Source organism: Manis javanica, chromosome 18, assembly GCF_040802235.1.
Source record: "Manis javanica isolate MJ-LG chromosome 18, MJ_LKY, whole genome shotgun sequence".
NCBI lineage: Eukaryota > Metazoa > Chordata > Mammalia > Pholidota > Manidae > Manis > Manis javanica.
In genome coordinates this window covers 1,646,262-1,670,545 of record NC_133173.1, presented here as the reverse complement: position 1 = coordinate 1,670,545, position 24,284 = coordinate 1,646,262, and the positions used below count along the sequence as shown (strand labels likewise).

The 24,284-nt window shown below is 52.6% G+C and overlaps 1 protein-coding gene and 1 long non-coding RNA gene across 31 annotated transcripts in view; one reads left to right on the top strand and one right to left on the bottom strand.

Moving 5' to 3' along the window:
- Nucleotides 1-24,284, bottom strand: part of LOC108406982 (uncharacterized) — a 52,643-nt gene that overhangs the window by 6,774 nt on the left and 21,585 nt on the right. For 19 of the 30 annotated variants that reach the window (XR_012127148.1, XR_012127137.1, XR_012127126.1 and 16 more), the window contains 7 exons: nucleotides 20,931-21,092; nucleotides 20,237-20,413; nucleotides 13,887-14,173; nucleotides 10,884-11,457; nucleotides 9,313-9,550; nucleotides 7,653-7,821; nucleotides 1,522-5,323 (listed from right to left, as the gene is read on the bottom strand). This is a non-coding gene — a long non-coding RNA (uncharacterized lncRNA). Of the gene's footprint in view, nucleotides 1-1,521; nucleotides 5,324-7,652; nucleotides 7,822-9,312; nucleotides 9,551-10,883; nucleotides 11,458-13,886; nucleotides 14,174-19,843; nucleotides 19,906-20,236; nucleotides 20,414-20,694; nucleotides 20,853-20,930; nucleotides 21,093-24,284 lie in introns of all 30 variants that reach the window. The other 11 variants (XR_012127132.1, XR_012127135.1, XR_012127134.1 and 8 more) reach the window with 10 other exon arrangements.
- The window catches only part of TMC3 (transmembrane channel like 3), a 35,675-nt gene continuing 14,411 nt past the window's right edge, over nucleotides 3,021-24,284 (top strand). Inside the window, exons 1-12 of the mRNA XM_017676019.3 lie at nucleotides 3,021-3,134; nucleotides 4,360-4,506; nucleotides 7,675-7,750; nucleotides 11,405-11,486; nucleotides 14,060-14,166; nucleotides 14,931-15,029; nucleotides 15,132-15,274; nucleotides 16,620-16,767; nucleotides 17,425-17,468; nucleotides 19,774-19,921; nucleotides 21,269-21,378; nucleotides 23,960-24,038. Of these exons, the coding sequence (XP_017531508.3) occupies nucleotides 3,046-3,134; nucleotides 4,360-4,506; nucleotides 7,675-7,750; nucleotides 11,405-11,486; nucleotides 14,060-14,166; nucleotides 14,931-15,029; nucleotides 15,132-15,274; nucleotides 16,620-16,767; nucleotides 17,425-17,468; nucleotides 19,774-19,921; nucleotides 21,269-21,378; nucleotides 23,960-24,038 (1,272 nt within the window). The 5' untranslated portion in view covers nucleotides 3,021-3,045. The remainder of the gene's footprint in view (nucleotides 3,135-4,359; nucleotides 4,507-7,674; nucleotides 7,751-11,404; nucleotides 11,487-14,059; nucleotides 14,167-14,930; nucleotides 15,030-15,131; nucleotides 15,275-16,619; nucleotides 16,768-17,424; nucleotides 17,469-19,773; nucleotides 19,922-21,268; nucleotides 21,379-23,959; nucleotides 24,039-24,284) is intronic.

The window sequence follows — 24,284 nt, the reverse complement described above, 5'->3', positions numbered from 1 at the left end:
GACAAGGGAAACTTCCTGTAATGTCCTAAATTAAGTGATATGAGGGCCAGAGAATGAGGGAGAGGGACAGGGGAAGGTCCTCAGGCAACAGCCATGAGCCATAACTCACCAGCAACTCCATGTTCCTGGATGAAGTCATGCCAGCCATCATCTAGAAGGTCCCCAGGACTACCGCACCCCCCTTGCATGTGGCCAGTGTCTGACCACCATCCCCAACCCACGAGCCTTCCCTGCGGACTGACCACCTGCCCGGCACTTCCCCTTGGCCTGCCCTCTTCATCTACAGCCAGTGTGAGTTTATAAGGGGTCCCTGAGGCCCCTCACAAATATGCCCCTCCTCAGAGACAACCCTGGCTGGGCTTTCTAAAAGTACACAGACAGTAAGGAAATCAAATAACCTAAGAATCGTTCAAGAAAAACCACAGCCAACTATACATGGTCACTTGACAAGAAATTCAACTGCTTTCCTTTACCCCAGATTTTGAGAAAGTTTGATATTTCTTTCATTTCCTAGTACAGTTTATGTGTTTAGATTTAGTCACCTATGAAAGAGAATTTCTTTGCCTGAGAAAGCGCAACAGAGCGGAACAGGGCAGCTCTGTGACTTGTATCTCATTTGCGACCCATCTGATGATCGGCCCCTCCTTCCAGGGCATCTGTTGGGGCTCACTTACTGCAGGGGCGACTGTAGCCGGGCAGCCCCCTCTAGGGCCCTCCCATCTCTGCCCCACTGGGAAGTGGCGCATGGCCCCAGATGGACAGCTCAGCCTCCGCCCAGTTTCAAACTTACTTGCAGCTGGTGTTTCCTGAGAAACTCAAAACAGCAGAAACATTCCTCTGGTGTCTCAACATCAGCTGTTATTCAGAAAACTGGAAACGATCTACTCTTGAGCATCTTCCCTAAGTAACCTTTTCCAGACCCCCAAAAATATATCTAAACTTCAAACAGAGTTTAAGAGTCACTGAAACAATGCGGCAGGCATGTAACTGTATCTCAGAAATGGGGAAGTCTCTCTCGGGAGATCCAGAGCTAAGAGCCTGATGGCTGAGAGCAGGGAGCTCGCGCTGTGGGTGGCAGGCCTGTGTCACCCTCTCAGATGGGCTCGGGGACATTAACGTCTAAGAATAGAATTCACTTAGCAGGGGAATGGAATTTTTTTTTCTTTAATTGATGACGTAGGCAATGAGTGTGCTTGTTCCTGTAAGCTAAGCCATCTGATGATTCGAGTTAAAAGCTACTGGGATTTATAACAAAATTCTAATTTTTTTTTTTGACTGAAAGGAATTTCTGTGTTTTACAAATAGGTTTCACTTGCTACATTTCTCCTTTTCCCGCATTGCTTTCCTTCTCCCACCACGGAGATCCTGAAAGCAGTCGGTCTAGACAATAATGGTTTGGGCCCATTTTGACATTGGACATCCTTTCTGATTTTTTAGTATTCCAATTGTAACCATTTGAGGGATTTTTAGCCATTTTATCTATACATACATGCTGATTTAACTTAAAATCACCCAGCATACCTGAAGCCTTTGAGGAAATCGTCAGAGGAAGTAAAATGCACGCCGCAGGCTCGATCCACTTGCATCCGGAAAGCCGCCTCCCCTGCGCGGCCTCTCTCTGCCCGGAGGAACCGAAGGGCCTTGGGAGGAACCGGGGAAGGGAGTCCGAGTCCCTCCTGACAGCCACACCTTGAACTCATCACCAAAATGAATGCCAAGTGTGCTCCAGAAGGAAACTTAAAAACCACACCAAGGGCACCACAGAGGCCAGACAAGCCGGCCAAACCGGAAGTGCATTTTACCACCAATAATGGAAACACGTGAAACCAATAGAGCTGTAAAGACAGCGACTTTCATTCGACAACATACCGCACTTTTAAAAACGCTATTCCCTTTCATCCAGTAATTTCACTTCTGGAGAACTAACTGTAAAGAAATGGCATTAATTTCATGGTAATGATATTAAAAGCAGAAAAAAACCATCGGTATCAAAAAATGCATGCAAGAGGAAAATAAGGAGTGTGAGAAAATATGGAGAAAAATTGAATATTTCATGTGATAGAATAGTCCACTCTGTGGTCCACTGGTTCATGAAATTGTGTTCACTGAAGATTTTTTTAAACATGAAAATTGCTTTAGACGTAAAATTGATGAAAACGTTAAGAGACACGCATGCATACAGTAAAATTGCAAAATACATAAACACAAAGGAAAACACACCCTTGGTAAAGCCCTGGAAATGTTAACAGCATCATTAAGCAACAAAGGTTCTAGGCTTTTTTCCTGTTAATAATTTTCCAACTGTTTCCAGTTTTCATTTAATTACTACACATTACTTTCATTGTAAAAAATCATTTAGAAATCTTATCTAATTACTTGCTAATGAATTACAGGGAGGGACGATGAGTGATGGGTGATTAGGTCCCTCTCTGTGGTCAAACCAGGAGCAGCTGTTGCGTTTCCTTCCGCCCCGCTGTGCAAGCCCAGCCCATCCATTTACGCTCCCGCTGGCTGCGTCTCCAGTGCCCTAAGTGGAGAACTCAACGGAGGGGCCGCTCCCATTTCAGTCTTGCACCTTCCTACTCAGTTAATGTACAATTAACCTTACTGCAAACCAACCATTTCCTGTGTCAATTAAAAAGCAGAGGTTTCTATTGTGAGACTGGGGCAAGTCCTGGACAAAGTATTTTGTGAACACCAGTCCTAATACATGTAAGATGCTTGGCAAAACCTCAGAGCCCTATCTGGGCCCAAGGGTCATGTGATTATCTGGACAGCGCCCAGTGAGCCCTCATCAACCTGGCCAGGCCCCTGCTGGCCCCGCCTCCAGCCAATCCCCGCCCACAGCCCCTGCACATCACAGATGCTGACGGGCCTCCTGGCGGCTCCCTGCCCCGCACCAGCTGCAGACGCAGCCGGCTGCCAGAGCGGGAGGGCAGGGCCACTTGCTGCTCTGGTCAGAAGCCTCAGTGACAGCAGACCCTTGTCTGCAGCTTCACAGCACCCTGCCCACTCCTGGGGCTCCCTGACAGCAGGTCAGCCCCCATGAAACCCTCCAAGGTGTCCCAGCGCTACAGAGGCATCCGAAGAAATGCCAGCCAGCACTACCTCTACCAGGAGTCCCTGCTGCTCAGGTGAGCCGGTCCCATCCAGTCCCTGGGCAGAAGAGGAGGCGTGCAAGGTAGGAAGGCCTAGGGCACCCGAGCCTCACTCGCCTCTGACCAGAAGGCAAAGCCCCCATCCTGCCCGCTTCTCCTTGCGCACGAGCTCAGAGACCCCTTTCTCTCGCTTCCTGGACACCTGGGCCTGTGACCTCAGCAGTGTGCACACTGAGCTGCTCTCTGCCTGCCCACTGGCCGGGCATCCGAGTCCAAAAGGCTGGGTCCAGCCTGGCTTTGTCGTGGCCACATCCACAGGCATGCTTCATCTTTACTCTGTTTACTCATGGGGCAATGCCAGGAGACAGAGAGAGAGTAGACAGTGTATCTGTCATGATCAGGTGCCTGCTGGAAAAGGCTTCAGGCTGATTAGAAGTAGGGAGTGCTATTTGAATAGTTAAATATTTGTAAAGGCATCATTAATTTGGAGAAATAGGAGAAAATTCTCCTTTGAGTAAGTAAAAGCAAACTGAATTAGGGCAAAGCAAAGGAATTATTTTCTTTTAAGTGCACCATTGATCAAATAGTGGTCACTGAATATTCTCACCCCTGAAAAGTTGCATTAGGTTTAGTACATTGATTGTTGCTGGGAATAAACGTTGCTACATGTTGAAAAATTGTTCTCCTGGAGCGTAACCAGTTCCCTGAAATATTTGTCCATGTAGATTTGTTTAGCTAATGTCTTGTTCATAGAAATTGCTGCTGATTCTGCTCTTTCGGGCTTCAAATGAGTCGAAGGGGGAATGTGAGGAGAGGTCTCTGGGTGATGGAGTTCGGTTTTATCTATTTTACCTCCAGAGTTGAGGGACAAGAGGGGGCCTGTTTGTATAGTTATCTGATTATTTCAAGGAGCCTGAAAAAGAAATTGTTTCACCACCACAAAAGCTGTTGCTATTCAGGAATCACCCATAAGCATTCTCTCGTCTCCTTTTAGGACATTTTCTGGTGGGAGCTTTCATCCGTGAAACCATTTGACCTGACAAACCACTCTGTTTCAGCAACCCACCAAAGTAATAGAATCCAATGAATGTGCTTCCGTGGCTGCCGACACAGCCTATTTCTCTGTCTGCCGCCCTGCACACGCACACTTCGCAGAGATGACCCCGGGGCGGGGAGATGCTGGCCTTCCCAGGGCACGGAGGTCTTTGCTGGAAGCAATTCTACTAATCAGATTTCCTCTCTAATGTCCTAATCCATTCAGTAACTTGGATGACAGCTTTACTGCTGAAGAAGCAGGGGACAGCAACGATCCAGAGCAGATCTTCCAGAATATACAGTTCCAGAAAGATCTCATGGCAAATATTCGCTGCAGACCCTGGACCATGGGACAGAAGCTGCGGGCACTGAGGTAAGGACTTCAACAGCAAGTGTGGGCTTCCCGCAAGGGTGCTTCCCGCTAAACCACATCCTCCTGCCCGTTAAAGGAGCATGACGACCCGCGTGAGGAGTGCACCAGTCACTCTTGACCAGACTTAGGGAAGCCACAGGGGTGTTGCTATCCAGGAATCATTCTCTGGTCTCCTTTGGTGAGATTTCTGAGGGGTCCAGCCATCCACACACAGCCTCCGGGTGGCCGGCTCCTCTGTGCGTGTGTCTGCATGCGCATGTCTGGGTTGGGCGTGTGTGTCAGTGGGGCATTTTGGGTTTCCTCCCTCGCTTTCAAACACTAGATTTTAGCATTGTTTCTAGAGGTGAACGAAGTAACCAAACTCGCCAGAGACAGGCATTCGCCCAGAAAGAAAGATAGGGGTTAATTCTACATGCGTGGCTCTCGCCTTCCTCCGGGGGAGAGGAATCTCTGTGGGCTCGGCGTCCTATCAGAGAGCCTGTTTAAATCATGGCAAACGGCGGAAGGGGTGAGGGCAGGTTGCCTGAGTTCAAATGCTGCCTCTCCCAATCCCTAGCTGTGCAATAGTGGGGAGTTTTCTTGATTTCTCCTCCCACCAGCCCCTTTCTCTTTAAAGCCGAAGTGGTGGTGAAACAGAGCACCTGCCTTCTGCAGCCACGTTTCCAAAAATGTCAGCATCCAGCCTCCAGAGTCCTATTAATCATTGAAAATTCTGGTTTTACTCGGACCTTACTGAGTCAGAAACTGAGAGAGGCCTCCAGTATCTCGAACATCCATTCAGTCGATTCACATCCTAAAGTTCAAGATCCACTGATAGCTGTTGAAGGAATAAGGGAGATAAACCATGAGTGTGCTCAGCATTGTATCTGGTCTATGATTGTAACCCTGTAAGTGAGGAATGGCTGGTGACGCTGACTCCTGGGGTGGCCGTGCAGGGAGTTAACAGAACGATCTTAGTGATCAGCACCACGGAGCTGCCCCAGCCTGTGAAGTGGGCCTTCCTGGCGATGGAGACGTGGCACCTGAACTCCAGGCACCCACCATGCACACGGGACCAGTCCCACAGCTGTCACTCTTAGAAGTTTCCAATTAATTCTCCTTGTCGGTTATCGGCTCTCATCACCTGTTTCTTTGAGGAAGGATGGCATTTTTCAGATGAGAAGACTGATGCTCAGAGATGTTAAGTGGCTCAACCCAGGACACACAGCTTCTGAGCACTGGGATGAGCTTTAAACCTGGGCTCCCTGACCCACCTCCAGGGTTCTGCTCCACTGAACAGGAACGCCCCCGAAGTAATTAATCAGAGCAGTTCATCTTAAAAAGCAGTCCTTTGTTTTCAGCCAGTTTTTAACAATCAGAAACACTAATGATTGGTTATTGATGATGAATGATTACTGATCACTTATGCTTAGTGAGAGGCAAAGCCTTTTTAACCTGCAGGTGGCACAGAGCAAATGACAACTTTTCTGTGAAGAGACTTTGGAAACAAGACACCCCAGGCTGTCTGCCATGGTGCGAGGCTGTGTCACCAAATGGCGATGCCACCAACATGCTGGCCAGCGGGCAGACTCTCAGAGAGCAGCTGCCATCCCCTGAGCACCTCGCTTATCATCCCCTTGTCATCCAGCTCCTCTCCCAGCACCTTGGGCAGCCATGGGGGCCATGCTTCACTAGCTGGGCCCCGAGGTGCCTCCATGGAGGGCACTGAAGCCTGACAGCTCGGGGATCAAAGTAGCTTTGCTGACACAGACAGAAGCAGGGCCTCCGGCTCTGAGCATGAGCAACAGCCGCCTGTCTGGGAGGACGCAGCACAAGCCTGTTGCCCTCGTAGGGAAGCAGGTGGTCAGTGTCCTTGGAGTGACACTGGTCTGTGGCGGCCGAGGCTAGGTCGGGGCCTCCCTGCCTCCGCAGCACCCCACTTGTCCTTCTACCCGAGCACAGAGCCCACCCCCTGTCTTGGTCATCGTGGCTTTAGGTGTCCTTCACCCACTAGCCAGCAGGCCCTCCAGGGCAGTGACTGCTTCATGCTCCTCTGTATTCCACTCTGCTTGACCCAAAATAATTGCACAGAAAACACTGGTGGAAAAAAAATTAAATAACTACATGAAATGAATGATTATTTCGCTTTTATGGGCCTCTGTCTTTCGAGGCTCTGCAGGGTAGGACACAGCCCTCAGGCTTGCCCGCAGCTGTTGGGCTGTGCAGAGGGCCTGGCAGCCGTGAGGGCAGAGAGGTCCAGATCCCAGCCCTCGGCCGGGTCTTGTTTTGAAACGATCCCTCTGTTCACGGAAAAGAGAGTCAGCTGGTTTCCCGTGCCTCAGAGTCAGGGGGAGGCTGCACCGCACGCATGTCCAAGATCTCCCCAGCAGTGAGCAGGTCAAAGCAACAGGATGAACGACTCGGAAGAACTCAGCTCTTCAGCCTTGAATGTCACCCAGAAGTGGCCGGCCAGGGGCAGTGAGGGGGCCTCATCAGGGCAGGATCACGTGGCGTCACCCTGAAGGTGGCAGTCAGCTCCAGGAGGCTTGGACTTCTGCCCCGTGGCACTAGCACTGATTTTCTAACCCTGTTGTTCCTTTAGGTGTGGACTTCACCGTCTATCCCAGTGAGTTCAGTCCGTTTCAGGAATTCATCATTTAGGCACAGAGTCAGACGTCACCTGATCTCCAGTGTAACATCTCAGTTAGCGTATCAGGGGCTTGTGCCAGCTGGAGCGGGTTGTGCGTGGCTATGCAGACCCGACTTTCTTGCTTATGTTGATGAGACACCCCCCTTCGCTTGAAGCAGACCCTCTGAAGCCGGGTCTGGCTCTCACCGGCTAGTGGAGGGCTGCTGGGACAGGTGCAGGGCCTGACACCGCGCCTGCGGCGCAGATGCCCAAGGTTGACAATTCCCAGCCAAGCAGGAGAGGAAAGGGCTCTCACACGTTCAGCTCTAACTGATTTGGGTATCAACTCATCATTTCCCATGAATTCATCCATATAAATGTTAACAAACACCATTTTGAAGGAGCTTTCTGGTTACCAAAAGTCAGGAAAGAAGGGAGTAACTACCCCCACCCCCCAGCACAGTGTCCTGCGCTGTCCGCCCGCCTCGTCTCGCTGCCCGTTCACATGTTCTGCCATGATTCTAACTGAGGTGCTCACCGTCACGCTTTTCCTCTCGCAGGCGTGCAAAGGAGATGGTGCTGAAGTTCGAAGGCAGGCTGACCAGGACCCGAGGCTACCAGGCAGCAGGCGCAGAGGTAGGGGCTCGCCTGGGGGTGCCCGGCCGCTGCTGCACTAGGCCCGGGTTGTCGGCATCACTCACGACCCTCTGTAGAGCAGGACGGTGAGCTGGAAGGGCTGCATTTCCCAAAACTTAACATTTTAATCCTAGATGCCATCACTTCCCAGCTGACCCTGGGTAAGCCTGATTCATCAGAAAAAGAGTAACTTCCCTTGGGAGAATGACCGAGCATCTTTCCTGACTTAGTCTCGCCCATATGTGCAGCTTTTATTCACTGCATGTCTTATAATGAGAAAGTTAGAGGCACCTTCTGATGCTCATTTGTTAATACACTAAGGTTTTTGTTGTTTTCCCCATTCAGTTACTGAAAGCTAACCTTCAGTACATATTAAAATTATCTATAAAGACATTACAATAATTTTCATAAATGTTTAGAAGACAAAGAACAAAATCATTTCTCCTCCTTTGACCTCCTCCTTCCTAATATAGTGTCTTTGTAAAAATCTCACATTTTAGTTATTGAACATATAATTTTCACATTATACAAAATTACTCCTCTTTTCACTTAACCCCATAGCAGGGGTTTTTCCATATTGCTATGTGGTTTTTATGCTTACCCTTTTCAACAACTAAGTAATATCCTGTCAGATAAATGTGTGTTAACTTAATTAGCTGCCTATGCTGAATATTTAAACTGCTTATAATTTTCACTAATAACCTACCTTGACACATAGAGCTTTTCCCATCTTTCTTAATTCCTCTCCTAGGATAAATGTCAGAACTATAATCATATTAATTCATGTAGAAAAGAATATGTTTCCTATTTTTGACTCTTGATAAATATTAATAAATGATTTTTGCAAAGTCTTGGTGATTTAGATTGCCATCCACAGTGAGACAGTTTCCTGTTTTCATGATATCCTACCAGTGTTGAAATGGTATTTTTCAAAAGCGTATTCTTCTGAACACTGATAGAGGCATACCTTTTAGAGTCCCTGAAATAAAAAGTATTCTTAAAATAAAGTTTCAGTGAAAGCTGGTTATAAATTTTACATCACTGAAAAGTTATAAAACATGAAGAATGGCAAGTAGTTCCTAGCCTTTCTGCCTTCTTACTCCTCACAGATGCTGCCTGAAAACTCTAGGCCCTTCTTTTGACCCAAATTGTCCATGTCTCCTATATGTGTCACACTGCAAAGATGCCTAAGGAATGAGCATGTGAAACAAAGTATCCTCTTATGAGCCTACGTGCAACCAAGCCCTCTCCTTATTTTCTCTAAATAAACTGTGAAATGCTATAGGAAAACATTTGTGAAATAATATATGGTCCTCCACTTGAGTTCAGAGTTCAGACAGCCTGTAGTACATGTAACAGTGAAAAAGGAGCAGGACTTTCAGGACCAGTGAAGCTCCGTATGGAGTAAGGGAGCCTTGATAACGGGCTGCATTATTAGCAGCAGTTTCCAGGATGAGAAAGGTAAAGCCTGAGCCAGCCCGCCAACACCTACTGGCCGCCCTCCGGTACCCAGGACGTTCATGCTCACCTAGGATTCCCCGGAAGGTCCAGCCAGCACTTACCAGCTGCGTCTGTCCCGTCCCCCGAGCCCCTGAAGATCGGGGGTCAGTCCATGCTTCGTGCTGGGGCGCAGGGTGGGGGGCGTGAAGAGGTGACTTCTCCGGCCTCTGCAGATGCTCCCGCCCCAGCACGTCTTCCTGACACGTCACTTCTTCCCTCCCCCATTCAGAACGGCATTCCAGTCCCTTTCTATATTTAGAAGTTTCTATAACGCTGGACATTTTTATAGGGCCCAGCACCCTGCAAAGGAGAGAGGAGAAGGAGCAGGTGTCTGTCCCTGCATGAGTACTGCCGCAGCCTCATGAGTTCTGTCTCTACTTAGAGTCTCTGGTTTATATTATAAAAATGGTGACTTTTCCAAGTAGGACATTTTGTGTAATATGAACTCCTATGCTCCCATGACTCCCACCACTGAGATCTGATCACCACCATGGGCGCTGCCATTCTGCCCTCCCTTGGGAATCACCGCCCCAGAACACAGGAGGTCCTCTGGAGCCACCTGCCCGCCCCCCACCTGCATCCTCCGTTCCCATAGGTTTCTGCTTCATTCTAGAAGGAAAGCGTCTTGCCTCAGACAGTCTGCCATTAGCACAAACACATTTCTGTGTTGCTTAAGAAAGTGAGGTCTGAGTGTGTGAGACGCCAGGACCCAGGAAGCCACGTCGGGGAAATGCTGCCGGGCACACGGGACAGCAAGCACAGGGCAGGCCACCAGGTCCTTCTCTCGCTTCCCTGCTCCGGGGGATGACTTTGAAAGCGATGTGGTTTTGACGTTTGATTCTTAAAATCCTTCTAGTTCTAAAATCCTATATCCTTTGTTTCTCCACGATGCCGACCAGGGAGGTCACCCCATGGAAGCTTTCAGGGTGTGACTGGGCAGGAACAGTCCCACTGCCTGGGAGCTAAGGGCACCTGCCTGTGGTGGCATGTGGGCTGACTGGCCTCCCACCAGGCCCTCCTGCTTCCACTCAGGACCCCCGGCACTGCCCTCTCTCCCCACAGGGCTGGGGCAATCCGAGGCAGTGAGCCACCCATGAGCCCCTTACTTGGAGCACCAGGAGATAGATACAGGGGGCCACGGCTATAGATGGCAGGTCGATGGGTAGACACGTGACAGGCTTTCCTGACCCTCAGAATTGAGTCCGAACCCCTTGGCCCGGCCTGCCTGGTCTGCCCATCGCCTGCCTATGGGCTCTCCCCTCCCTCCCCCCCACCCCTCCGCTGCAAAGCGCCCAGCTCGGGCTAACCCGCCAACTTGTCCTGCTTCTCCCCTTCTACGTAGCTCCTCTAATGATCTATTATTTATTGAAATATTGATTCCTTTTCAAGTCTCAGCCCAAGTATGGCCTCCCTGGGCAGACCTTCCCTGACCCCCTTGTTTAGGAGAGCCTTCGCCCCCAGTCCTAATGGGCCACGTGCCCCATATGAGGGACTGGCCGGCGGCTGACTCCCCCCTGAGTACAAACTCCACCCCGGATGCCAGCTTGCACTGTGTGAGACACTAGGACCAGGGAAAATTAAGATTTTTAAACTTTTGGCAATTGCATCAAACACACAAGGCAAATGTCCAGACCTTCTGGCGGGCAGCTCTGGCCAGGAGGAAGGCTACAGGATGTGGGGCACACAACGGGCTGGGACTCGTCTTCAGGGTGTGCTCTGGACCCCTGATCCTTAGGCAGGGCTGGGAGTGGTAACCACCGAGGGTTCATTGGCCGTGTGGATTCCTGGGCCCCTTCCCAGGGTCGGCCAAGCCGTGTGCTTGGACGCCATTCCTCAAGTGCTTTGCAGTGGGGCCTGCTCTCCGTCCCTGCAGCAGAAAGGCTAGGGGACAGGCAGGCTGTGACTCCAGAGAAAACGCACCTCATGCAGACACCGGGGCCCAAAGCAGGTGCCGTCCCTGGGCAGGAGCACAGAGAAGACAGGCTGGGGGGCCGGGTGCTGTGTTGGTCCTACAGCTGCCCAAGGCTGTGAAGCCACAATTAAAGGCACCATGTGGTGGGTCTGGGAACCCCGGCTCGTTCAGGGCCCTCGCACCCCGAGGCCGTTGCCGCCTCCATGACTGTAAAGCTCTCTCCCCTTCTGCCTCCCCCGCAGCTCTGGCGGAAGCTTGCTCGCCTTGCCAGTAACTTTGTGGTCGTCTTCATTCCCTGGGAAATGAGGATAAAGAAAATTGAGAGTAAGTGCTGGCACCCAGAGGGATGGAGGGGTGCAGTCCCAGGGGCCAGCTGACAGCGAGGCCCGGAAGGGTCTGTATGGCTGGTCCTCACCCTGCTCGGCCAGGGGCACCCACCTAGGGTGCAGACCCAGCCTGGGTGTGGGACAGTGGAGTGGGTGACGGGAGTCTGTCCCCACCACGCCCCAGGACAGGGACCATCCCAGCCTCTGCCCTTCCACATTCCTCCATGGCTCTGCTGTTCTCTGTCAGCTCATTCACTGGCCAGACACAACACAAACCCGAAGGAGTGAGTAAACAGTTGTGTGGGTGAGTAAGAGGCTACCAGGGGCAGTTGCAAAATAAAAATACAAAAAGATGCACTTTCTCAGAGTTGATAGGAACCATTTAGAAGACACAGCCCCCAGAATAAATAAATCGCCTTCACAATCACATTGACCAACCTACACACAATACCAGGAAGAAACTCAACAGTAAGTCTGAAATAAACAAAACTATAAAACTGGACCCCAGGATAAAAACAAAAAATTGATTTTCCCAGTATTTTCCCTACAAATGTTTAATGTAGTTCAAAAAAAAATCTCAGTGTAATGTTTTTTTGTATTCAACAAAATGATCATAAAACTTATATGGAAGATTCAATGTCCCAGAGACTAATCAAAAAAAAAAAACTTCTTTAAGGAAAAGTGCAAATGACTGTCAGCACCAAAATGTTCCAATAAGCCGTCAAAGCCCCAGGAACGGGCGCGGCGCAGTGCAGTGCTGCACCAGGCAGCCAACTGGAAGCGCGCATTAGATCCTTCGCTTTAAAGTTCCGGTAAGCATTTAAATATAAAATAGGAAACCATGAAAGAATTAAAGGAAACACAGGTAATGGGGGTCTCAGAATGGGAGCCTGCCTAATTAAATAATGAACAAGTAGTTCATCAAGGAAAGTACTGCTATATTCAATTACATATAAAAGAAATTTTACATACATAAAGATAATAAACAAAGCTAGAGGTTCCAGGACAAAACAAGGGGGGGGGGGGGAATCCATTTTCAGCATTTAAATGGAATTTAGCCCTTTTGTGCACAACTGGTGGGAATGTACATTTCTAGAGGAAAGTTGTACTTTGTACCCAAAGTCTTCAAAATGTTTATACTTGGATAAACCCTTCCAGTCCTTAACAATCGGGGAGAAGGATGCCAGAGCAGAATCAATGCACAGGGCTGCACGATGCGGTTGGTGCCCCACCCGGATCCGGGCACTCGGCCGGCCGCCTCTTCTCCGCTGCTCTGAGCGCTCACTGCCATGGCTCACAGCTGCCCCGTTCTCTAGAGAATCGCCCCTGGCCTGCATCATTCCAGAGGGTGCCCTCCAGCCCCGCTGGAGAGCCGAGGGACAGTGACTGACTGGGGGGTATTCATACCCCACCCTTGCTCCAGATGGGACCAACCTGCCTTCCAGAGCGCCCATAGGGCCTGGCTAAGCAGGGATCCAGCTGAAGCCACACCTCAGCCCTGTTCCCTGACCTCCCTTGACCCGCTTGCCGCCTTTCTCCTGACAGCACACCTCAGCGTACCATGTGAGCCAGATCCTTTTCTCAGGCTCTGCTTTTAGGAACCCTGACCTTAGACAGGAGGTACTTAGCGCAGTTTCGTACCTACTGAACACCTTACCTACTGAAAGGTTGAAGACTTCCTAAACGTCAGGGGTGAGGGGTAGGTTAAATCAACTGTGAGAAACCCATTTGAAGGAACAGTAAAATTCATTTCATAGAAGAATGTTTTTTGCATGAGACAATGCTTGTAATATATTGGTAACTCAAGATGTTTACTACAGAGGGATGTCAATTTTATACAAAAATGCATACAGTCAGAAGAGGATTGGAGGGTAACACTCAAAGTTTAAGCTAATTCTAATAGTGATTTTAATTTGATCTTCTTGGAAGTGCTACATTTTGTTGGTTCTCTGTGATTTTTTGTGATTTCCTACTATGGCAAACACACACTGGATTTGAAATAAAATTTCAAGAGGCTTTACTCTTTAAATTATGGTGCAAATCTCCCCTTCTAGAAAGTCATCAAACATCTAACTTCCTCTAGGCTCCCTTATTTCCTCAGTAGAAATTTATTCTTAAACACATTTTTTTATTCTAGAATAAGCTCCCATGTAAAGAAACGTTGCAAAGGGAGTTCCCACAAGCCCTGTACCCCGTTTCCCCTAATGTTAACATCTAGTGAATTGTTAATTATCTTGAAATTAAGACAAAGGGATCCTTAGAAAAATCCTTGGAATTCTCAAAACTGTGCAACATGAAAGAGATACATCAAATTCTCCTGAACATAGATAGGATATAAATTAAATGAAGACATCATTGGGAAATTATTAAAACAGGGATTTCTTTTCTGCATACACACCTGGTAGATATTGAGGAGAGTGCTGGCCCCTGTAAAGGACCCTCTCGGGAACGCGCCGTCCTGGCGTGCCTCGTCTGTGTCCCGCAGGTGTGGGAAAAGTGGGTGTTGCCATGGGAGAACTTGCACGAGGAGCGTTTTCCATGACCTGTTCTCATCCCCTTGTCTCTGTTTAGGTCATTTCGGCTCTGGTGTCGCCTCCTATTTCATATTCTTGCGATGGCTGTTTGGAATCAATATTGTGCTCACAGTTATGACAGGTGCTTTCATTGTTATTCCAGAGGTAAGAGCTATTTCGGGAGAGAAAAAAAGCGCCTTTTAAAAGAAGAGGTGTCAGAGCAGAGCACCGGTGGCCTCCCCGGTCCTTGTGGGGAGGATGGTCTGTGAAGCAGGGCGTGGCAGGCTTCCTCCATACAGGGCCACATAGTGGGCACTCCGGGCTCTGTGGGCCCGGCTGTTCCCGTCACAGCTGTTCAGACCTTCCCTGGGGCACAAAAGCAGCCATGGACAGAAAGTAAACGCGTGAGTGTGGCTGTGTTCCAACAGAATTTTATTTATAGATGCTGAAATTTGAATTTTACATCCTCCTTATGTGTCACAAAATATTCTTCTTCTTTTGATTTTTTTCCAACCATTTAAAAATTCAAAAACCGTCCTTAGCTCTCAAGCCATATAAGAAGAGGCGACTGGCTGGATTTGGCCTATGGGCCGTTTTGCCAATCTTGTTAAAACAAAACCCATTTTTCAACTGAACTTCATCCTCAGAGTAACTGGATCTAGTTCCCATGTCATTCCAGAAATCCAGTGACCCCAAAAATCTGCCCATAGAAACCAGGTCCGGCCCAGAGAAAGGACACCCAGGCAGGCCCTGACCAGGCAGACAGAAACTCTGGTCACCCGAGATCGATTCCCACCAGTGGGAATCAAGCCGAAATCCACCCCCTCGGTGTCTGACGTGCAGCATCCCGGATGCGTGAACATCAGCCACCCCTTTTCTTCGGTCCCCCCCACTCCCAAGGACCACAAGCCATCCTTTTCTCTCCCCAGCTCATTGCAGGCCAGCCCTTCGGAAGCACGGCCCGCAAGCGCATCCCCAAGGAGCATGTTGCATCTGCCCAGGACCTGGACACCGTCTGGTCCCTGGGGGTGAGGCTGCGGCTCGGCCGCACTCGTCTCGAGGGAAGGGGGAACGGGGCTGCAGTCCTGGGACCCGGGGGCCGGAAACGACATGCAGTCCTCTCTCTGCAGGGCTACCTCCAGTACTCAGTCCTCTTCTACGGCTACTACGGCAGGGAGCGGAGGATCGGGAGGGCTGGCTACCGGCTGCCCTTGGCCTATTTCCTGGTGGGGATGGCGGTGTTTGCATACAGCTTCGTCATCCTCTTGAAAAAGTATGGCTGCCCGGTTTCTCAAAATAGGTGTCAAGAATGATATGTAGTTTAATCTTGTCAACAACCCTGTGAGTTAAACCCTAACAGCATCCAACTTACAGATGAGGAGACCAAGGCTAAGAGATACGCTCTTTTGGCTGACATTTATGAGCAGTTACTACTTGGTGCCGGGTTCTGTGATGGGTCTGGAGAGACTCCACTAGTACAGGCTTGCCAGCTGGTGTGAGTTCAGGCGGTGTGGTAGCTGCACTCACAGAGGCCTTGGTGACCAGGGGATGCAGGAACCAAACGCCCTCCTGGCTGTGCGTGTGCCAGTGACGGAGCTACAGACCTGCAAAGCCTGGGTCCATCTGTGCTGTGATGCAGGTCGCACGTGGGGTCCACCGTTGGCAGGAAGCATGGTGCAGAAAAGCGAACGTGCAGGGTGGGGGTGGGCACGCCCTTTGCCGCCCCGCTGCCAGCAGCCTTCCCTGTCTGGCCTCCTCTGCAAAGCGGCAGGTGGGCCCAGGGGATTGCCAGGTCCACTGCCGGCTCTCACAGTCTGAGGCCTGGGTGGGAGCCAGGTAACTGCAGACAGGCAGAGGCCCCGCCAGGGAGGTCCTGCTCCGCCCCGGGGCCACCTGCTGCTTCCCCGATCTGCACCCGCTGGTGTGTGTGTCCTTCACCTCGCACTTCGGGGCATCTCTGCCAAGTGCAGGTAGACGTGCACACCAGCCTCTCCATCGGACCTGAGGAGACGCAGTGACTTGGGGCCTCCGGTTCACATGGGGATCTCTGGCTTAGCTTCCAGAGAGCCCACCTAGAAGACAGGCCCCTTAGCTAGAGGCCACAGATTCAGACAGATTGAAGCAAACTCGGAGCAAGAATTATGGACGGAGAGGAGAGGTAGACGCTCATAACGGGAGGACCGCTCTGCAGGACAGGTGCACGTTGCCCTGAGAAGGGATCGTGACCCCCTCCCTGCAAATGCATCTAAAGGACTATCATGTGCAAGAGGGACCCCGCAGCTCCGTGACATGGGGTAGAGCCCCCCTCAGTGGGCAGGGGCTCCAAGAAGACAGGTTCAGCTCAAAGGAAAGGCTTTTCCCTCACAATCCCAGCTGCACAGAGGTGGAGCTGACTGGCTCCCGGGTGCACTGCTCTGCGACCCGCTGGGGACCCTTGTCAAATGCTCCCACTCCCCCAGAACAGGCTGCAGTTTTCACATTGTGGGGATACAAGTGGGGCTGAATCCAGATCTCTGCTTGCGCACCCGGGGCAGCTGTGTGCAGCCGCCCCAGGCCCAAGCCCCAGGCCCGTGCCCGCTCTGACGCTGTCCTGTGACGCCCTGGGCACCCTCCTGCAGGATGGCCAAGAACTCCCGCACGAGCCTGGCCAGCACCTCCGATGAGAACTACACCTTCTGCTGGCGGGTGTTCTGCGCCTGGGACTACCTCATCGGGAACCCGGAGGCTGCAGAAAGCAAAGCGGCTGCCATTGTCAACAGCATCAGGGTGAGTCGGGGGCCGGGCTGCGGGGGGCCCAGCTGGGGCTGCTCAGGGCACAGCCTCTGCAGGAGGCCAGGCCAGGCCGGGGTCAAGGCCGTCCTCCCCCCCGTGGGGCTCGCCCAGGGGAGCCACCGCACGGTGAGGCCCATCGCCCAGCACACCCCAGGCAGCCCTGTGGAGTGCAGGAGGAGGCAGCCGACCTTCTCTTCATTTTCACTCACTATTTTCATCCTCTAAAATTTCAATTTGTATATTTTTCATAAATACATGAATTACCACTGCATGGCATGTCCATAGCTTGTGCGTGAACACAGGCAGGTGCGCAGGGGGTACCAGCTCTGTGTCGCCTCACAGGACAGCCCGGTCACCAGCCCCCAGACCCGCAGGCCCGCGGGGCGCAGCCGGCTCCCTTTTGAGAAAAGAGTTCAGCTCATTCCTGGTACCCAAATAATTTCCTCCTCTCCTCTTCCCAGCACTCAACTTCCTTTTTCTTATCTATTCATTAAGATACAAAGCAGTGATATTAATATAATGACAGAGCGAAGTCTGGACGGTGAAGTCATGGTTAAGATTACTGGATAAATTGCTTCTTACAAATACTTCTGGAGATTTGTGACCACTGACAAAGCTAAGCTGTGACGTGCCGTGTGTCTTCCCCTAAAGGAGGCGATCGTGGACGAGCAGGAGAAGAAGAAAAAGCGAAGCCTGTACGTATACGCCTCCCCGTGCTGCGGTCGCTGACACGCTCTTTCAAGGTGGTACAAACACTAGCAGGCGATTTGTATCTTATTTTCACACAGTCAGGCAGCTCTTTTTTCTTCCTAAAATCTGCCCTCTTGGAAACGTGCTGTGTGGGAGCCGGTCATTTCTCAGCAGCAGTATTTGGGGTGGTTCCTCTTTCCATGCGGCCGAGCCAAGTGGTCTGAAGTTGACCAGTTTCCTGTTCTCTTACTTAGATAATGAAAGAGGTATTTTTAGCACCAATTTCTAGTTCACTAAAGTAAGTAAGGCTGCTGTTATGTAGCGACAAGTCTCTGACAGCAGGAGACCCAGACAGCACCCACTTCTTGCTGACGAGCCTTCCGGGTGATCTCAGGCGTGGAGTTCTCCTCGAGGTGGGGGCTACCTTGGTGGTGGGGAGGCCCCTCAGCCCCAGTCCTGCTGACCCTGAAGGGCCACCCCCAGGAAGGGCTATGCCCTGTCTTCACTGGCCCATTCGACGCCTTCGCTGGTTCAGGCCCCAAAGTCAGGGAGCAGCGCCTGCAATGCGGAAAGCCCGTCCCGAGGAGCGCCCGGGACACCCAGAGTTGTGACACCAGGCCCGGCGAGGAAGCAGGCGGCCGGAAGGACGCTCCGTGGGGGAAGGGGCACTCAGCCCTCCCCTCCTCACTGACCTCCACGACTGGGAAGCTCCCGTGCCCTTCGGGGTCCCCGCTTCCCCACCTGTGAGCTGAGGGGATGGGTCTCCATCGGCGCCCATCTGAGGGTGGGGAGCCCCCGCGCAGGCCTGCCTGTGGGCGCTGCAGAAGCAGACAGCTCGGACCCTGCCCCAGACCCGGAATTAGGGTCTTGGGAGCGGGACACAAGAATCCACATTTTTAGCAGGTCTGGCAGTGCAAAACTCACAAGTGGCTTTTATGTTCCCTCAAATATGAAAACCTACGGGCATCCTGCATCCATTCAGCTCAAAGACGTTCAGTCAGTGCCTCTCTTACAAGCACATGAACCAGCAGAAACCCTGTTTCTCCTCTTCCGCGAACAAATCCTGAATCGTCCTGATTCTGCCAGAGTCTGAGAAAAGCTGATGTGTCAGGGGGCCGTGTGGCAGCACGACCCTGCAGAGGATGGCAGCACGGTCTGGGACAGGACGGCGGGAGGGCACCGGGATGGCGTGGGCGGGCCTCGCTCTGTCTTGGGCTTTCCAGCCCCAGGGCTCAGGGATTCCTTGTCCAAAGCCCTCCTGCACGGGGGGACAAGCCCACGTCCCCCGTTCGATTCGGGAGTGCCTGGCCGCATCGGGGGGCTAACGCTCGCGGAGTCACCCTTGACCCACGGGGACAAGTGCATCCAGGTCATGGTGGGCAGACAGTCTGAGACTCAGAGGCCCCCCGCAGGCCCTGTGGCCCCCCCGGCCTGACCATCTCCACCTCACAGGCTCTACTGACTGCCCACCTCACCCCAGACATTCCCTGGGCTTCCTGGGGCCACTTCCCAAACAACTACCTGCAGACAGGCCCTGCCCAGGTTCCGCTTGAGGGAAACCAAAGCTAACACTGGCCCCAAACAAGGAGATGCCTTACAAATAAGCCAGCTGGAGTCAGACAGGGGGTTTCGCTCCAGTGTCAGAAAAAGTGGACGTTTTCAGTTAAAACCAGAAATGCACTTGTAAACGTAAATCAGCGTAGACCCAGAGGTCTACTCACACGCTGAGACGTGCAGGAAGTGAGGCCGAATGAGAGGGAGGCGAGCCCCCAGCACACCTCCCTGGCAGTTCAGAGCACCCAGCAGACACTACGGGGCTTGTAGGCGCTGGGCCTGTTCCCAGAGCTGAGGATGCACAGCCCTGACGGGACTAGGAAACCGGGGAGCTCATGTTCCGGAGGGAAAAGACAGGTGGTGAACTGCCAGGGAGCGCCGGGCGGGACTGCGCACCGGTGACAGGGAAGGAGAGGGAACCGCCAGGCCCCTCTGCCTCCCTCCTCTGGCCGCTGGGCCCCCAGGGCTCCCTGCGCGCGCCAGGACCCCAGCCCTAGGGGGCAAAGCAGGGACAGAAACCCAGGCCCCCAGCCCCCCGGGCCCGTGTGTGTGGGCCCATTCCTAGCCCACCGACGTTGGCTGGTTGGGTCTGTAAGTCATCGCTGGTCACTTAGGAAATGAGGAATTCTGGGGGGCGGGGGGGGGGGGCACTGGTCGTTCAGCGCGGAGACCGCACAGGCCAAACAGGTCTTTGTCTGTGCACCTCAGGGCCCTGAGCAGAACCCAGTGAGCTGACCTCGCGCCCTCTCCCCGCAGGGCAGTGACCGTCTGCCTGAGGGTCATCGCCAACATCCTGGTGCTTGTCTCGCTGGCTGGGAGCATTTACCTCATCTACTTTGTGGTGGACCGGTCCCAGAAGCTGGAGCAGTCCAAGAAGGAGCTGACCCTCTGGGAAAAGAATGAGGTACCGTCCGTCCCCCCGTTTCCTGCGTGCTGCCGGCTGGGGAGGCACAGAGGGGCCTGCCCTCTGCCCCCTGGGTGTGTCTCACATGGATTAGCTAGAAATGGCAGTCCCTTGTCCTAGAGCAGGGACCCCAGGGACTTGGAGCCGAGCGGTGACACCAAGAGCTGGCTGGGTGATCTCACTGCCCTCCAGCGGGGAAGACTTTAACTCAAAACCCCTCCTGCACCCGCGCTGTTCTTCCCCTTTGACTTTCGCCAACTCTGCTTTTCTCGCGTGGTGTTTCTTCGAGTACACGGTTCCAGAAACCGACCTCACCTGCAGACCTGCGGTAGAGACGACGCCGTGTCCCGCCGCATTGTCAAAGCTGCCCGTGTGCCCATCGCTGAGCACTGCGGTGGCTTCCATGTTACCAATAACGAACGCTTCCTGAACCAGCTCCACACCACGGCTTATCATTCCAAACACCCTTTCCCTCCATTTGTATGAATATTCCTGTGAACAGAAAAATCACCAAGAGGAAGGTTATGAGCAATTTTACGATCTCAGTATTATATTTACAATCTCAGTATCATAAGACTGTTGTCCCTGAGACTTGGTTCAATTTACCTGTCAAGCTTTGAAAGGCAGAAATAGCACAAATGCCACCTTTCAGACCACTTCTATGAAAATGATCACCATTCTCGGGATTTAAAAAGCAACGTGTGTAGGTGATATCTTTGGTGTGCAATAACTTCCCCAAATCCCAGACTACATTAGCTAGCCTTTCCCCACACCTCTTTCTATTTTAGGTCAGTTAAGTGGGTTGTGTAAATCTGTGCTTGTGTGTTGATAGGTAGGAAGGGATAGATAAATTTTTTGAAGATAAATTAAGAAATTATTTCTTCCTTTATCTCACATCTCTTGTGCACCAGCGACAACTCTTTGGTTTTCCCTAAGAACAGAGAAACAAGAGGCAGGCATAATTCTCTAGACAACTAACATTCCATGCACACAAAGAATATTAAATTACCTCTCAGCCTTCCCTTGTCTATTCTTAATAGTTACTGTTATTTCCACCTGCCATCCAAGATCCAGGAAGTACAAGTAGAACAACGTGGTCACTGGGAAGTAGGGCTGGAAGGCGAGTGAATCCCGAATGGCAGGCGAGCGTGTCTCAGGTGAAGGAGAATTCCTAAGGGGAATAAACCACCATAAAGTGGCCTTTTGGAAATGGCTCATTTGTAGAGATTCGAGGGAAGTTCTCGTAAGAGCTGCAAGTCCCTGTGAACACCCACTGGCCAAACCTGAGCACGGGGGGCCCACAGGCGGAAGCCGGGGAGCTCATGTCTGGCGCTCACTCTCGGGCAGGTGGGCGTGGTGGTCTCGCTCGTCACCATGCTGGCGCCATCAGCCTTTGACCTCATCGCCGCCCTGGAGATGTACCACCCGCGAACCTCGCTGCGCTTCCAGCTGGCCAGGTAGGGTGACCCCACGGGAAATGTCACCCCTCTGCCTGCCCAGGGTGGGGGCCCCAGCCCCTCAGAGCCACAGTTTGCTTCGTTTCCCCCAAAACTTAGCGCAGAACTTCCCCTGTGATGCATCTCACAACAAGGCAGGACACCACAGGGCAGAACATGGGGGGTGCGGGGGGAGGAGGGCAGGGAGAGAGGAGGGCGTGGGCGGGACAGGTGGGTGGAAGGGAAGCAGGGAAGCAGGGGGCGGGCGGAGGGGCAGAGAGGGCCAGCAGGCAGGAAAAGCAGGGAGGGCAGCAGGCGGGCCCCGGGGAGGGCAGATCTGTGCCCAGCCGCCCCGTCGCGGGGCCCCTGCATGGCTTGCCTCTCGGTGCTGCAAGAGGCCCACCTTGCTTTTCCAGACATGAGACGCACGTAACATTTGCTAATAATTCTACAAACTGTGGACCAGGAGGCCGGTGGGGGTGACAGAGGGCAGTCAGGGAGCCACAGCAGACTGGTGGCCAGAGGGCCACCCGGGCACACACCCCGTGGGGGTCAGAACACCCCCCCTGGCTTCATCCCTGGCTTCCTGAAAACCCTGTGTCCCCCTCTCTGCATTGAGCCCTAGGCTTCTGGATAAGATTGGCTTGACGGTGGAGAGGGAGGCGGGGTGAGCCGGCTGACCTGCCCCCACCCGTTACGGGCCTGTGTTCGTGGCGTGGCACTTTCTGCTATAACACCTGGTGACATTCTACAGAATGGATTCTCTACAGAACCCCCAGGGAAGGGCTGCTCTCCCCCAGGAGTCACCCAGGGTCCCCCATACACAGGGCCAGGTCATAAACACTTCAGGTTGTGAGGGTCCTAGGGCCTCTGTCTCTCCTGTTCAATGCTGAGGTCACAGCGTGAAATGCATTGACAACAGGACAATCCATAAATGACAGGGAGTGGCCATGTTTCTTACAACTTTATTGACAAAAATAGGTGAGGGCAGGATCTGGCTTAGAGGCTGGAGCTGGCCACCTCCTTAAACCCAGTTATCATTTCAAAGACGGAAAAAGCAGGCTCCAAAGAGCCAAGGTTTTGCAGGAAGCTCTCGGACCAGCCCATCTGTGGGTGAGGTTCTCAGCCCACAGGCCTGGCCCCCGGTCTTTGCAACCTGCTCCGGCCTTGATGGAGAAGAGAAGTGCCTTCCGCAGCCCCGTGCTCACCAGGAGGCGGCGGGGAGACTCAGCCCTGTGGCCGCACTCTGTCTCACAGCAATCCTGTTACACAGATCGGCCTCGTTATTCATGCTCAACGCCACAGAAACAGGCGCCAACAGACTTGCCCCGGACGAGTCAGGGCTAATTCTGGTAATAAGAGCCAGACACATGGCTAAGTTCCGTGAACTCACCTGCAGCAGGCTGTGGTACCTCCCCCGGGACACAGCGAAAACCAGCATGCAATGGCATGGCTGGGGGGACCGAATCCTTCGGGCCTTCCGGAGCCAGCACCCGAGCTCCCTGGAGGCCCTTGCGGCATGCCAGGCCCTGCCAGCGTAGGGGTGAAACCTCTATGCTGATGGCAAAAGGCAGCCTGCCCCACTTCTGGGGAGAGCCAGTGCAGCTCCCAGGATGCCCCCTGCCTCCCCCTGTTCCCTGCCCCGGGCCGTCAGCTCTACACCGAGGAGGGGGCCTGTGGGGCAGGTGCACCTCCCAAAGCTTCTACGGGGAGTCTTCTCCTCGCCAAGAAGCTGCTTTCCCGGTTCCATGGGCTGGTGCTGGTTTCCTGATCCTCAAGATGCCCATCTGTATGCCCAGGAGGTATTTGTAAACCTGTTGTTTTCCTGTCTCATCTCATTTTTCCAAAATGAGTTGGGTTTCTGCTAAGTCTAAGGCTGCTTCCTGGGAAATCCCAGGATGTTTCCAAAGCCTTCCAGCTCCAGGAAGCTGGCCTCAGGTCTTTGATCGCTGGCTGGTCAAGGGGGCTGCCGGCAGATCCCGTCTGCTCCGGTGCACACACGCTGTGGCTGTACCCCCAGCCCCTCCTGCTTGGCCCCTCAGTGCATCTGACAGGCTCTGTCCGCCGGATCTGGGTTCTCAGAGCCAGGCCACCAAGATCCTGAACATGTCTCTTGCGTCTCTTTGACTGTGGGTCACTTCCCCTCTCTGTGTTTGATTTGACTTGTCCCTTAAGAGGGGGTGATTGTAGCATATTCCTCATGAGCAGTGAGAATCAAATGAGAAAACACCTGGAAAACCGCTCCATAAACCACAAAACGTGACACCAAGTACAGGTAACATACACGGCATCTCGAGCCCCACCTCCTAAGCTCTCGCCCTTTCTGCTGCATGGTGGCTTCCAGATGCCAATCCGAGGACGGACCACAGTGGAATCTCCGGAGAGGCTGTAAAGACATTCCCAGGCCCCCTCCAGGCTACTGGAGCAGGATGGATCCTGGAATTCTGTATGTCTTAAATGCCTCCCCCTTTTATGATTCTGAAGGAAACCGAGGCTGGCAGCCGGTGTCTCAGCACGACCGTGCAGCGGCCCCTGAGCCCTGGGGTAGCGCCTGGACTTCTGTGGGGGTTCCTGCCTCTCACGGTGGGCTTGTGGCTTTCAGGGTCCTCGTGCTGTACCTGGGGAACCTCTACAGTCTCATCATCGCGCTCTTGGACAAAGTGAACAGCATGAGCACGGAGGTGAGCACTCCAGCCCGGGCACTGCCAAGCGCGCGCACACGCGCAGGCACACAGGTGTGCACGCAGCAGGGCCATCGTCCCTGTCGGGACTACTGCTTATACGCGCACTCGTGCAGCATGCTTGAAACTCGACTCCCTGACGGCCTCCTCAAGGTAAGGAGAGACAAATGACCCATTTCCCGGGCAGAGGAACTGAGGCCAGGGTTTATGGCGAGTGCTAGGGTCTTCAGACTCCAAGTTTCTTTC